At 39.1% G+C, this 16128-nt stretch overlaps 1 protein-coding gene across 2 annotated transcripts in view; it reads right to left on the bottom strand.

Annotated features, from left to right (window-relative positions):
• SESN3 (sestrin 3) overlaps nt 1–16128 on the bottom strand; it is a 76823-nt gene that overhangs the window by 9003 nt on the left and 51692 nt on the right. The window contains exons 5-9 of one of the 2 annotated variants that reach the window (XM_046015097.1): nt 12714–12950; nt 11854–12028; nt 5711–5850; nt 4746–4936; nt 1222–1366 (exon numbers count right to left, since the gene is read on the bottom strand). In XM_046015097.1, coding sequence (XP_045871053.1) covers nt 1222–1366; nt 4746–4936; nt 5711–5850; nt 11854–12028; nt 12714–12950 — 888 coding nt within the window. The remainder of the gene's footprint in view (nt 1–1221; nt 1367–4745; nt 4937–5710; nt 5851–11853; nt 12029–12713; nt 12951–16128) is intronic. The other variant, XM_046015098.1, reaches the window with a different exon arrangement.

Raw genomic sequence — 16128 nt, 5'->3', positions numbered from 1 at the left:
ACCCTAGCTGATAGATTAAAATGAATATCCACTTTTTTTTTTGAAATTTACTACAATGTTTTTGATATTATATTTATTTTGATAATAGGTTAGACATGCTGTTAGACATATTCTCTTGATGAGTAAAGAGAATTTCTAGATACAACCTGGTAAAGGGAGAAAATCTAATGCAAACATATAAACAGGGCATAAAGATCCATCAAGAAGACATGCTGGCGGTAACATGGGTATTTATCTGATGTGGGATTGTCTCTAAGGCTTCAAAAAAATTGGTTAGGTTTGAAGGTCGTAACATCCTCTGCCAAGGTCATAAAATTAACTAGTGACTATTGGGACCCTAAAGAGATTTTTTTACTCTCAAAATCTTGGAAACTGGTATAAATGAAAGATTCTTCGACTTATAGGTTGAAAAGACCTAGGATATAAGGTTCTTACACTATAATGTTGGTAGAGATCCTTAACATTTATTAGGTGTTTTTTTTAAAGATTTTATTTATTTATTTGACAGATAGCGATCACAAGTAGGGAGAGAGGCAGGCAGAGAGAGAGAGGAGGAAGCAGGCTCCCTGCTGAGCAGAGAGCCCGATGCGGGGCTCCATCCCAGGACCCTGGGATCATGACCTGAGCGAAAGGCAGAGGCTTTAACCCACTGAGCCACCCAGGCGTCCCTTATTAGGTCTTAAATAATGATTCCTATACATTTCATCCAAAGATATACATTCCAAAGAATATATATATTCTTATATAATGATACATACATTTGGCTCAAAGGTCATGCATTAGATAATCAAAATACTAAATTACCAAGTTGGAATGAGAAACTGTTGTTCTAATAAGCCAACTCTAATGGCTAGAGTTAATCTCTAATCCGACATACCTTCTGGGCCTGGCCCAATCATTAGGTTTGATTTTTATGAATCATGAGAATGGTAGACATTTTCCTAAAGGTACTTTAAAAATATCAATATCTGGACCCAGCCTTTCAAAGGCTGATGCTACAAGTGTGCTGTACCCACCACGTTGGCTGAAACACAGAACCAAAATTTAGTTAATATTCAATAAACCGGAATTTAAACACATTTTGAAAAGACAGCTGAATGATGTCACTTTTCTTTAATGGCACTAACTTATCAATATTTCCCTGTATAATGTTTGCTGATTGTTACTAATTATACCAGACACAGGCCTAAGGTGTCTATAATGTCGAGTCATGAAACACACCTTTTCTGAGTGCTTGAACTGACGCCAATAACTATCATACATGCGCTTGGTGGTTCTCTCCGGATAGCAGGTCACTGTCTTAATGTAAACCTTCAGGCTTCGTTCAAGTAATTGATTAACTTCTCCATAATCATAGTCATCATACCTATGAGCCAAAGACAAATGAAAAAATCAAAATTTCTGATTTCTAAGACAGTATCAAGAGATGTTTATGGTCTAGCAATTCATACCAAAAACTCATTAACTACTTGTTGTCACAAATATTTACTGGGTTCCTGTTAGGTGCCGTGTCCTTTCCATGGAGCTTTCTAGGCACGTGATACAGACGAACAGAATAAAAAAGATCTCCAGTCCCATGGAGTTTCAATCCTACTGGAGAAGAAAGTTAAAACACAGGCAAGCATGTGATCTGTTGGGGGTTGTTCACTGCTGTGGAGGGAAAGGGAAAGGAGGCTGTGAGAAGAAAAGCTGCACTTTTTAGGGAGGGGGCGAGGCTGTTCTCTGAGGAGAAGGTGTCAGCGGAGAGCCCTGAGGCGGGAGTCATCATGGGGGGCAGAGGGAGTGACCCACTGTGTCCCATGCTGCTGATGAATCAAATGCGAAAGGAACTGAGCCCCGAGCCCTGGGAGCAGACATGAGGAGGGTCACAGGCAACCTCGCCCAGAGGGGTTTTGTTGGTGTGGTGCTGTAGTGCATTCAAGAGGGAATGGGGGATAAAATAGTGAGCAAGTAAAGGACACTTTGTCAAAGAGATGGGCTCTGTGTGGGAGCAGGAAGAGGAGGCAACGGCTAGAAGACAAAGAAGGAGGAAGAAAGGAATTTTTTCTAAAGAAGAGAGAAGTCACAGCAGTGTGTATATACTGATGGGAAAGATCCAGTGAAGAGGGTAAAGTTGGTTTTGCAAGAGAGAGAGAAGGAAGAATTATTATTATTATTATTATTATTATTATTTTTTAGGTAGGGGCTTGAACTCACGAACCTGAGATCAAGACCAGAGCTGAGATCAAGAGTTGGATGCTTAACTGACTGAGACACCCAGGAGCCCCAGGAAAAAGGAACTTATATATATATATTTTTTTCCGATTTTATTTATTTTTTTTTCAGCATAACAGTATTCATTGTTTTTGCACAACACCCAGTGCTCCATGCAAAACGTGCCCTCCCTATTACCCACCACCTGTTCCCCCAACCTCCCACCCCTGACCCTTCAAAACCCTCAGGTTGTTTTTCAGAGTCCATAGTCTCTTATGGTTCGCCTCCCCTCCCCAATGTCCATAGCCCCCTCCCCCTCTCCCAATCCCACCTCCCCCCAGCAACCCCCAGTTTGTTTTGTGGGATTAAGAGTCATTTATGGTTTGTCTCCCTCCAAATCCCATCTTGTTTCATTTATTCTTCTCCTATCCCCCTAACCCTCCATGTTTCTTCTCCATGTCCTCACATCAGGGAGATCATATGATAGTTGTCTTTCTCCGATTGACTTATTTCACTAAGCATGATACGCTCTAAGGAACTTATTTTTTTTTTTTATTTATAGTTGACATACAATATGATATTGGTGATCGGTGTAAGACACAGTGATTCAGCATTAATACGCTCCACAAAATGCTCCCCACCCATGTAGTTACCATCTGTCACCATACAAAGTCATTACAATCTTACTGACTGGAGTCCCGGGGCTGAGACATTGCACCTCCATGACTTACTTATTTTGTAAGTGGAACTTTTACCTCTCGATCCCCTTTACCCATGTAGCCTTCTCCTTCCTCTCCCCCAACAGCCATCAGTTTGTTCTCTGTATCAGTCTGTTTCTGTTTCCTGGTTTTGCTTTTTAGATTTACCCGCAGGTGAAATTATACGGTTCTTGTCTTTCTCTGGCTTATTTCACTTAGCATTACACCCTCTAGATACGTTTGTGTTGTCACAGATAGCAAGATCTCATTCTTCTTTGTGGCTGAGTGATATTCTAGTGTGTGTGTGTGTGTACACATACATACATATATGCAGTATGTACATCCACATGCATACGATATACTGTCTGTCTACCACATCTTCTTTGTCCTAGAATAGGGATCTTTAAAGGAGGGGAGATGAGACTTCGTGCTCAGGTACACAGGGCTACAGACAGTCCATCCATCTCGAGAGAGAAGAGAGTCAGTGGGCACAGAGACAAATAAGAGGGTAAATGCAGTAATGGGAGCTCGTGGGATTTCTTTTCTTTATTTTCAGTTAATTTTTTTTAAAGATTTTATTTATTTATTTGACACAGAGATCACAAGTAGGCAGAGAGTCAGGCAGAGAGAGAGGAAGGGAAGCAGGCTCCTCGCTGAGCAGAGAGCCTGATATGGGGCTTCATCCCAGGACCCTGGGATCATGACCTAAGCCAAAGGCAGAGGCTTAACCCACTGAGCCACCCAGGCGCCCCTTCAGTTAATTTTTAACCCAAACATATCCTTAATTAAAAAATAAGTATTCAAAAATCTTATATGAGCTTTATTTGGTAGCATCCAACAGTTCATATAATCACCATAACATTTGTCATGTATCGTCTCGTCTTGAAAATAATTTATCACAATTGAATTGAATTATTAGTATTTATTTTTCTTAAAGTAGGTAGTTATGACGTACATGTTTTAAAATGTGATGATTCAGTGTTAAGTTATTGTCTGGAATGATAAATGAGCAAACGGCATAGTTAACTACCATCATGCCAGTATCTTCTAGGTAGAATGCTTGACTATTAGCTGATGTTGCAGGAAAATTTTTTTACATTAAAATGATAGAAAATACTTTGCTTAGCAAATAGAATTCTAACTCCATGCCATAAAGGCTTTCTGTGATTATATTAGAAAGGAGAAAGTAGAGTCAAACTGAATGTATTCATAACTGGGCATTTTTTTCTTTCTGCAAATCTATTTCCATAAACGCCTTCAAAACCCAGCTCAAAAAGGCACACTCTCCCAAAAAAGCTTTCCTGATTAGACCATTCAATCTCACTCACTCATTTACTCACTGTCCTCTCCATGCCAATTTTCTAAATTTAGAGGCCATTAATTTATATTGACTGATAGTTTCATTTCAGTGTTCTTATGTGAGCTTTATGAAGACACAATCTATCCCAGTTTTATTTATACCCTAAATACCATTCCTTTAAAAAATATACAAACAAACCAGCATTTATTACAGTGGGCCAAAGAGATACAATAAACGTTTTTTAACTGCCTAATTCTTCCAGGAAGGATACTTAAATTGAGTCTGATTCTATCATATCCCCCCATGATTACTGATACATTTTTTTCCCTCCTTAGTAAATTCTCATTACTGTATTTACAGGTGCATGCTAAGATTCCGAACAGTCAAACAAGGAAAAATGTTCTTCTATAAACTGGAAGTCATTTTTCAGAATCAGAAGTCCACATGTAGTATTTTTCTCCCCAGGGCTCTATAGAACTAAAAAGGACAGGAGCAAAACTTGCGTCAGAACTGTCACTTAGAAACGTTTAAAACGGTCTCGACGATGAACATACCTGATTCCAAACATACAGTGAACGTAGTTAAATAAAGCTCTGCGCAGCGTGGTTGTGTCAACATCCTCATGGGAGGCCATAGTGTTATAGGTGAGATTGTAGACCATGCGGAACTTCTCATCAAGAAGATGTCCAATGTCAGAATAAAGTCTGTTCACCAGGGAGAACCCATGATTTTCCCAGGTATAGTCCTGAAAGAAGAAATTGTATCCAGTTACCAAATGGGTAGTCTCCCATTTAAATTCCATGTTTGTGGGAAACAACTACTGAAGCAAGGAAGTGAAGATATTTCAAATGTATTCTAAGTTGACAGCCTTACTAAGAACCCTTCACATCGGTTCCTGGATCAGAGCACCATGCGGTTTCCTCAGTGGGGTCCCTGGTTGGACATACAGGTGATGAACTCTGGCTTCTCCCTGCAGTCAGTACTACGCACACTACATCCTTATCTGGAAGAGCCCCAGGAGATCTGAGAACATTCCCATGTGACCAAACCTACTCAGTGACACAGACAATTAGCAGATTAGTGAAACAAGTGCAAAAGAGTCTGTTTTAATTCAAACGTCCACTCTCTTTGGGAGCCACATCGCTACTGTGACTCTGTCCTCTAGGGGTTTTGGTGGGGTAGCCCTTAATCCCAGAACTACTGGTATTTGATCTTACTACAAAATGCCATTTTATTATAAATGTAACTTTATCCCTTGATTTTCTCCCTGCTCCTTAAGAAAAAATTATACAATTACCATGTAATGTTGCAAGTAACCGAATGAAACCATTTCCTTTTGCCTTCTTAGAGGGGGAAACATTGAAATAATAATTTATCTACTGGGAGATCAAATTAGACTGGGCCAAAAAGACCTACAGACTCTATCAATTTAGAAGGCGATGGACTTACATCTTAACATTTCACAGTTAAAACGACAATATTTCTTCACTAGTTTCTCTGAGTTAAAGGCATTTTATACCTGAGCTCGGAATGTTGGCAAATGTTCTTCTCCTCGTCTGGCAAAGTCCTCATACCCAAAACCAGGGTCTTCAATATATCGGGAGACATCAGATGTTATAATCATGTCATCTTCAAAATCTGAGGACAATAATGAGCAATCTAGAATAAAGGAAACTGTGCATAGAACAACGAAACGCTCCATTTCCCTCCACTTTTTAGCTTTCCCATGGATTTTTGAAGTGACAATATTGACTTCCTGGCTTACGTTTGAATTCAATTTCAATTCAATTGCATTACCAAATACTGGCAATCTTAACATTGTACTTGTCTGGGCAAAAACATGATTCCATTGAAATAGCTAAGCAGTAGCAGTGAAGAATCAATACCCTAGCTTTCCTTATTCAGAAGAGGAAGAGGGCACAGTGCTTTGATGTGGATGTGTTCATGCTGAAAATCAGTGCAATCTCATCCATTTTTGGCTCACAAAGAGGCATTTAGGAAGAAGGTCTGGGAAGGGAATTGGGACAAGGAGGAAAGTGACCTTCTGGGTGCCACCATTATTCAGTTGGCTTGGGCACTAGAATAGGAAGGGTCAGTGTGAGAAAATCCATTGAGTTTTACACCTAACCTACGTGCGCTTTTCTATGTACATGGAAATAAAAAGGCATACAAAGTACAAAGTAAAACAATGTGTTGATGAGATTGTGATCAGAATATTATAAGTGGCATTCAGGAAGATAGGAAGACTACAACAATCTTTTAAGACAGCTGACTTCTGCATACTTGATAATATTAAAAATCTACCACTGAAAAATTTAAGTGCCCAATGCATGTTAATTTTGCTTCAAGAAAATTCTAACTCACTTTTTTTTAGGGTAGTTAGTCTGTCTTTATAATTACTTTTTTCTGATTTCAATCACCGAAAGAGAATGAACAGCTTTTATTTACCCACTCCTATTCTAGAAAATGAACATACTGTTTTCAAAATTTAAAAAAAAAGCTCCTTCTATGCAAAGAACAATATTTTCTTATTAAGAATTTTAATCAATATCAAATAAATTTAATGCTTAATAATTAATAAACAAGTATTAAACAGTTTCTAAAATAATTTTTTAGCATTTTATTTACTTACATGAGAGACAGAAAGATAGCACAAGCATGAGTTGGTGAGAGGGGCATAGGGAGAGAGAGAAGGAGACTCCTTGCTGAGCAGAAAGCCCTACCCGGGGCTCCATCCCAGGACCCTGAGATCATGACCTGAGCTGAAGGCAGATGCTTAACCCACTGAGCCATTCAGGTGCCCCCCCTAAACAATTTGATGGCATAATAACTGGACAGTCTTGAGAGGTTTAAAAGAACAGTTACAATTACAGTAATTCATCCAAAAGATGTAGTAAATTAGTAGTGCCTTCATTATCTTAATCTTTGCTATTTCATGAAAATCCTAGCAATAATTACTCTTTCCTCACAAGGCTGAATCCTTAGGTCAATGCCATGGACTAACAGGGTTCTCGATAATGGCAGGAAAGATCAACTACCCAGGCTATCCAACTCTGGGAATATTAAAATTCTTACCTAACTTCTTTATTACCCATGATGCAAAGAGATCGACATTTGTTGAGCACTTTTTTTATTTGTTTGTCGAGAGAGCCCAAGCAGGGAGAGTGGCAGGGCAGAGGGAGAAGCTCTCTGCTGAGCAGGGAGCCTGATGTGGAACTCGATCCCAGGACTCTGGAACATGACCTGGGCCAAAGGCAGACATTTAACTGACTGAGCCACCCAGGTGTCCCTGCTGAGTACTTAATATATACCAGGTACTATGCTATGTGCTTAATATCAGTTTTTTGTTTTATTAATGCAAAAAGAAATACCTTCTTAAGAAATTAGTAAACTGTAAGCTACTAATAGCACTTGTCCGTACCATAAGTAAGAACTACAACGCAAATTAGTTTAGGATGGTGTGGAAAATTTGTGAACTCTGAACTACTTAATCTGATCTGAAGCTTTTAAGTGACTTTCAGTTTTCTAAAGCGAAATCTCGGGCTTATCCCTAGCCCAACCCATGACCGCTGCTTTGTCTCCTTGGGCTGCAGAATTCTGTTCGGGTAAATGGAAACACGTGGAAAATGGTGTTTTCAATGTTTTGTCTCTCCGTATTTATGGACGAGGTTATGTTTTCCTTAATTCAGTCCATCACATACTAATCAACAGAAACAAAGCAAAAAAAAAAAAAAATTGAAAATGTGGTTTGCGATCACCGACCCTGCTAAGAACAGTAGGAGTTTTGTGGGCTGTGAAGTAAAATCAAACCCAGGATGGGGAGTGAGAACTCAAATGTCTGCAAAACAAGTTTCTCCCCTGATGTGATCTCTCCGCCCACATTGCACAAGCAGTTGATTTCACAGGGCAAATACCGATTCTGGAGTTGACGATCACACAGCTGGTTCATTTGATGTTGATGTTAGTTTCTGATTTGCCCATAAACATTTTCAACTTGTCATACGACTTTGAAACATTTTAAAATAAGCAATAATGAGCACCTGGACTCCAACAAGATAGAATTTATCCTACGAATAATATCCATTTATTCATTTTAAAATTAGGAGTCAATCAAGACCTGTCTTCTAGACCATTTTGTTCACAGAAAGAAATGTACACAGGTCTCTCAAACTACAGATCCTTTTTTTCAAATTTAAGAAGTTAAGATCAGTATTCTGATCAAGAAATCTAAAACTCCAATTCTAATTTTTTTTTTTTTAGATTTTATTTATTTACTGGACAGAGAGCATAAGGAGGCAGAGAGGCAGGCAGATAGAGAGGGGGAAGCAGGCTCCCTGCTGAGCAGAGAGCCTGATGTGGGGCTCGATAGATCCCAGGACCCTGAGATCATGACCTGAGCCAAAGGCAGAGGCTTAACCTACTGAGCCACCCAGGCGCCCCTCCAATTTAATTCTAATTAAACAAATATTTCCAAGTCTGGACTCAAAGGAAATAGCATTTTGCACATTGGCTCAATTCTGCTGTCAAACATAATATAGAAAATGCTCTATTATAGTAACGGAACAGCCTTCTAACTTGAAAAACGAAAAGAGAGTAAGAGCTGGTTAACTCTTACCAAGCTATGGAATATTACCTCTATAGAACATGTTAAACATTTATTTTCTTCCAGAGGCTTGAATAGCTATTCTTAGAATTTCCACATGGAATCTGGAATGCTTTATCACACGGGTCAAACCAAGAAAGTCATTATAGAAAAAAATACATTTCTATTTCCATTTTAAAACATGGTAAGGTTATAAAAAGGACTCATGTAGCCAGTCCACAGAGTCATTTTTCTGTTACCTTTGTGTGACCAGCAAATGTAGTACTGGGAATGCTGAAGGGTAAACAATGAAATGACTTATTTCCTTGTCCGATTTACAAATGATACAGCCTCTTCTGTCAAAACTAGAACATAATTTTTTGGTGAGAATCTAAGACTTGCTAGTCAAAATTCACTACTGTACGAGGCAGGAGTCCCTGCTCAAGGATCCAAGAAGGTAGAGGCGGGGGCCCAAAATATATTTTCAAGGGGCGCCTAGGTGGCTCAGTCAGTTAAGTGTCCAACTCTTGATCTCAGCTCGGGGCTTCCTCTTGGGGTCATGAGTTCAAGCCCCACATTGGGCTCCACACTGGGTGTGGAGTCTACTCAATAAGAAAACAAAACAAAACAAAACAAAAGAAGCTCTCAGAAGAGCTTTGATTAAAGAAACAAAATCTATTTTTTAAAAAAATTTTATTTTTTTATAAACATATAATGTATTATTAGCCCCAGGGGTACAGGTCTGTGAATCGCCAGGTTTACACACTTCACAGCACTCACCATAGCAGGAAATAAAATCTATTTTCAACATTAAAAAACGACTAAGGGAAATAAAACATTTATATCCCTCAAGCTCTAGTGATGTTTGAGAAGCTCTTAAAAATTAATGTCTAAAAGCAAATAGGGGGCGCCTGGGTGGCTCAGTGGGTTAAAAGCAAATAGAGATTACTAGCCTTAATAAAAATCTTTACATTTTATAATCTTGGTTTCCCTTGAAGGTTCACCCTAGGCTTATGATTTTCCTCTGTCCCATGTTTTCCCTCTGGTTGGTATTTATAAACAACTCTCCTGGTTTTAACGCCCAATCATATGCTGATAATTTCCAAAATTTTGTCTGGAGTTTAAAAGTCTGTCCTGGCCTTCAGACCCTCTGCCAGGCCCTCACTACTGCAGGTGGTTTGTAGACTGGCAGCCTGGCCACCATGTGGAGGAATGAGAGCCGTGTGTCCTTTCAGGTCCTAGACCAGACTGAATCAGAATCTGCCTTTCGGTGAGATTCCCAAGTGACTCAATGCAAAGGAAGGTTAAGAAGCAGTGTACTAGACATCTCCAGACTTCAGGTTTTACAGGCCTCTTAGCTCAAAATGTCCAAAATACAACAGGCTGCGTGCTTCTTAAGGCTAGAAAAGTCATCATGATAAAGCCTCTGTTTATCTAACCAGCCTATGTGACGACATTACATGCTTCATGATTTATGCCCACTCACTCCTGTGCCCGGCATCCTGTTTCCTTAGCAGGGGGCCTTGGCTCCATTGATTGTTTACCACCAACGCCAGCTGCTGCCTGACTCCCTTGCACTCAAGTTCCTAAGACTGGAAGAAGTCTTCCTCGAGGACCCCTTCTATGCACACTTTCCCCACTGAGGCTGGATTCAGGGTCCTCTTCTAAGTTCATATACTGCTGACACTCTGCTATGGATTGAAATTGTTTCTCTCCCACCAGCGAGAGCGCCTGGAAGGCAGGAATCGTCTCTTATTTAGCCTGAAAACCTCAGTACCCACTACAGGGCTGAGACCATAAAGGGTACCAGTAACTGTAAAATGGATATTAAGGCAATAACTAAAACACCAAGTTTCTTTATTTGGGATTTCCTGCTGCTTAGAAGCTCTGAGAAACTAGAACCTAATATAGTCAATGTGGTGGATAAAATCTTTCATAAAAAAAGACCACAGGGGAGATGATAAAAAGGGTTTTTGTTCTTTCTGGCGAAACTTCTGAGAACTACTGGTCAATGCTATGTTTAACATTAACAAACAAATTATGGCCCAATCAGTTACCCTCGGAATTTATGAGACTGATTGGCCTTAAGACTAAACGTTTCTTAAACCAATGGTACTCTATTTTTAAAATATTATGTAGATTGATGACTTTGGAGGGCTTTGGTTTTCTACTGAGTCAATGCTATTTTTTAAAAGACTTATTTTATTTATTTTAGAGAGAGAGATAGAGAGAGTAGAGGGAGGGACACAGGGAGACAGAGAGAGAGAATCTCAAGCAGACTCCTCGGGGCTCGAGCTCATAGCCCTGAGATCATGACCTGAGCTGAAACCAAGAGTCAGATACTCAACTGACTGAACCACCCAGGCGCCCCAAGGCTATTTTAATAACATTTACTATGTGGTGTTCAATATCTTTTTAGTCATAACTGAAAGATTGTCTAATTCAAAGTCTCTTAGAGTATTAGGGGGTAAAAAGTATCTTTTTAAGACTAGAGCAAAGACGTCTAGCTTTTAATACAGAATGAATTCCTCCAAATTCAGTATAAGAAAATGACCTAAATAATGCATTTTTATAAAATCCCAAAGATGTCTCCAAAGAAATGCAAATGTGAGTACAATTTTAGAACTAATCTGGAAAAGTAGCAGCACAAGAACAATCCTCCCACATACTCCCCACACACAAAAAAGGCAGAGATGCATGTGTTGTTTTTTTTTAAATTTTATCTATTGAAAGAGGATTTCACTTATCACTTAAAAACACCACAAAAGTAGAACAAATTAGGTATCTCTCTCTAGCTTTACAGGCAACTGCTCTGGCTTCAAATCGCGTTTTATCCAGGATGAGTGTGGACTACAAGGTTGGGAGTCCCTCTCAACCGGACCTGGAGTGTATTCAAAGATGCACCAAAAGAAGAGGGGGGAGGAAACAGCATCAGGGGGGCTGTAGGAGGAGGAAATAAAAGGGACATGGTAGTAGAGGCACTTTTACAGATCCGTATGGAAAATATAGAACATGGTCTGTCAGGGATGCAACAACTCAAAGGCAAAGAAAGTACAGGGCGGGCTTGGGGGGGAGCTCACCTGAATGTGGAAAGGAGTGAAAAGTGTCTCCAGAAACCACAAAAAGACTTTCCTTCTTCTCCTTCTCAAAACGAGTGGTCATTTCTTCCTGAGATGCCTCTTCATCTTCCCTCTCTTCTCGAAGCCTCTTCATTCTGTCCATCAAGGCCTCTAGCTCACTTAGGGAATCGACAATCTGGAGCCAGGTAAGATGGTGTTGGGTGTTAGTAATACCAAGAATTATTCCGGTAAAGGTCCCTGTCTAGTAAATGCCACCTGATTATGTACAAAGGTGTGGGCCCTTAAGTTCCTAAGTGGGTTTTCCATTAATGCCAAAGAAAATCAAATGACAGATTCAAACGTTTTCCAGAGTATGATGTTTTTGTTGCAGTTATAAATCTAGAAAACTTATAAGTATAGATATATTTAACCTAGAATCTGAGCATTTGGTATATATTAAGTTATAGTTTATTTTTAAAAATAAGGTGGCCTTATCATTTGTCATAATATCTATTTGCTTTATTATTTTTTCCAAAGATTTTATTTACTTATTTGAAAAAGAGAGAGAGAGTGCATGAGCAGGGGCAGAGGGAGAAACAGACTCCCTGCTGAGCAGGGAGCTCAGTCTCAGGACCCCAGGATCATGACCTGAGCCAAAGGCAGACGCCTAACTGACTAAGCCACCCAGGCACCCCTATCTATTTGCTTTAAAAGCCTTATCTTTAAGACAATTCAGAACTTCATGTACAAGTTAAGTTTTTACAGTAGTAAAAGTTGTGCAGAAATAGTTCAAGTATACAATGTCCTGTTGAGTCAGACAAACTCTTTCTAGGTATTTTTTAGGCAAAGTAGTGAAGAAAAACAAAGTTCAGAACACTAACCCCGAAGTTGTTGTCTGTAAGGGATGCATTCTCTATGTTGTTATCATTGGCGAGATCGCAAACACAAAAATTGTTGACTGATATTAGCCTGAATCCATTGGAGATTTCTGGATCTCTCTCTGGATTGATGCCACTACCAAAAACAAAGCTTGCCAAAGCATGATAATGTGCCAGTAGGACCACAGCGTGTACCAGCTCGGGCAGAGACCAGTTATTTTCTCCAGTTTTGACAAGTTTCTGTAATGAGAAAGTGAATCAAAGTAAGAATGAAAACCACAGAATACTGCAAAACAATTTTAGAATGCATGGAAAATCCACCAAATTTTTAGGTCCATTTATAGCAATCAAATTTAAACTTTTAAAACTCCCTTTTAAAACTTCCTTTTAAAAATGTTTCATATAATAAAGATATGGCTTTGGTCAAACAACATTATATTCAACTGGCAAAACTAACAATATAATAATGTTGTAGATTATTCTGAATTCCTTATAGGTACCATGGATCTTCTGTTTCCAAAGCACACTTACATATGGTGTTGTTTCAATAAGATAGTTCAGAGAATCAAAGAACACTGAAGCTAGAAGGGCCTTTAAAGATTATCTAGTAAAGCCATCCCCTTTAAGGTTTTTAGGTAAAGACTTGACCTTAAAAGTCACATAAAAAGAAAAAAAAAAACCCAAAACCCTAATTCATTAAGTCAACTTTTAGGTGCCTTTCCTGATGGAGAAAGAGCTGATGGCAGAGGATAGGAACAGTAGAATTACTACCTCACCTTTGAATAAGAACTTTGAAAGTTTCAAAGCACTTTTTTGTATGCTATTAAACTTGATCCTCCAACTGAAGGATGGAATCACAAGTGAAGGCATTAAAAACAATGATGTCTCCATCCCCACTTTCTCCAAGAGCCAATCCCATCTGTCAGCACATCAGAGAGTCTTTCCCATCGATGTCCTCTCTGTCTAGCTTGGTACACATGTGCGTGCATGTTCTGCTGCTACCTACATTTCCACACTTTAAATTCTGCTCACTTCACAGCCAAGCCCCCACCAGAAACCTCTTTGGCTTTACTCTCCATTAACTGCCCTCCCCTCCAACACACAGGAAATTTAATATATTACCAAAAGCTTAGTTAAAGGAAAAGGAAAAATTAATCAGATTCTACCACCCTAAGATAACTTTCCCATATTTTATTTTTATAAGCATAATTATATAATCAGAGTAACACTTCTAATTTTCTCTGCTTTGCAAACGTGACATTTTGACATGTGCATTTCTCATAAGGCTACAATGTCTTAGACTGAGCATGGCCTTTATACGCATAGAAATGGATGTAGAGAGCTATTTCTCCATTTTTTTTTTTACTCTTAGATATTCAAATTGCTTCTAAGTTTTTTTTCTGTTTATTTGCTATTATAAATAGCACCTTCATTTCTTGCTGTATCTATGCTATAAATAGCATCTTTAATTCCTAATGGGATTTTGAGGGCAATCATATTTTAAGGACTTTTCATAATACTGCCAGAGAGTCTTTTCCAAAAAACAGGTAAATTTACAATGCCTTTGTCAGTCTTTCCAAGAGTATGAAACCTGAAAGGATAGACAGCCAGCACTCATCACATCGAAATTCTCATCTCACATTCATTTCTGTTTCTTTAATTCATTACAATTTGTTCTCTTTTTTTAAGCAGCCTCCTGAAAACAACTTTTGCGAAGGTCAGGTATGACTCCCAATGGCCAAATCTAAGCATTTCTTTTTAGTAGTTATCCTATTGGGTCTCTGTAGGATTTATGCTTTCCTTACTTTCTCCTTTCTTGAAATTAATCTCCCTTGACTTCAGCAGTTCCACTAAATTTTTTTTGTACCCTCTCTCCCCTGAGATGCACGTTTCCCTGTCTTTCTCTCAGCCCACTTTTTCTGCTTGCCTCCAAATGTTGGCTTACTCTATTCGACCCCAGATGGATCATTCATTCCTTCATCTTGAACTTTGCCTACTGCCAATAGCTATCTGATCCTATTTCTAATCTATCCTTTATCTTGAGTTACAGACCTGTATTTCCTTCAGTAACTGGACATCACTATCCAGAGGTAACAGTATTCTGCTTTCAGCCCAGAGTGTGCTGTCCTTCTCATGGCATTGCCTTCCCCAAGTCAGGAAGGTAGAAACCTTACTTATTCTCATGTCCTTCCCCTCTCCTCCATCTTCACATTCTGCTAGTCACCATGTCCTGTCTCTTTCCATGCAGAATGCTTACATAGTCTGATCTCTCCTTTGGCTTTAAAAAAAAAAATCATCTCTCACGTGGACTACTGCAATTGCTTTATGATGGACTCCCCTGTTTCTAGACCGTACCATTTGTGATTTACCTCCGGCATCACCACACACGTTCATATTACAACTCAGCTCAAAAACCTCTGATGACTCCTAATTATTCATCACACTCATCTCCAAAATCTTTTGACCACATATACTACTATTTTTTTTTTAAAAGATTTTATTTTATTTTAGAGAGAGAGAGAGAGGGAGAGAGCACGAGCAGGGGGAGGGGCAGAGGGAGAGAGAGAATCCCAAGCAGACTCTGTGCTGAGTGTGGAGCCCTACATGGGGCTCGATCCCAGGACCCTGATGTCATGACCTGAGACAAAATCAAGAATTGGACACTTAACTGACTGAGCCACCCACTGCCCCTTGATCTGACAGTAACAGTTGCGGGATCCAACCTCTGATAGTATGTATATTTATTTATAAATAAACACTTATAAAATACAACATTTTATATAGATGAGTCATACACATGTACTGTAATACTAATATTGTAAAATATACAAATAGAGAAATTTATTAAGATAAGAATACATGTGGGTGCACACACACAAGTAATTTTCCAACATTTTGAAGGATTGCCTTCTGCGTCCCCTGAAGTAATATAATATAACTCTCAGGAACACAGGTTTCTGAGGATAAAACATAAATTCTTTAATACAGTACTCACTGTGTCATAAGGACATGCTCCCCATTCTTCCCATCTCCTACCCCCACACCTCACATAACCTTCCCTACTGTCAGTAACCTAAAGCTGTTAATTACTTTTCCAACATACAATGTTTCAGAAGGCCCCCCCACCTGACTCTCCTTGAAAATTCCCACTTACTCTTCAAGACCTATCTCAAATGTTACCTCTTTCATACAACTTCCTGCTCCCATTCTTTCTGTTCATGTCTTCATATACCACTGTGCTGTGTTTATTGTCATTATCTCTCCCTCTTTCTTCCCCTAGATTCCAAGCATGCTGAAGGGCAGGGTCTACCTTTTTGGACCCACCAAAGTACATGGCACAAAGTAATGAACATAGGACATAAAAATAAGGATCAATTCTTCTATCTAAGTAACATCTTATCAAGTCAGAACATAGAGC

Source organism: Meles meles, chromosome 8 (genome assembly GCF_922984935.1).
Source record: "Meles meles chromosome 8, mMelMel3.1 paternal haplotype, whole genome shotgun sequence".
In the NCBI taxonomy this organism is placed as follows: domain Eukaryota; kingdom Metazoa; phylum Chordata; class Mammalia; order Carnivora; family Mustelidae; genus Meles; species Meles meles.
This window is presented reverse-complemented; position numbering and strand designations above follow the sequence as displayed.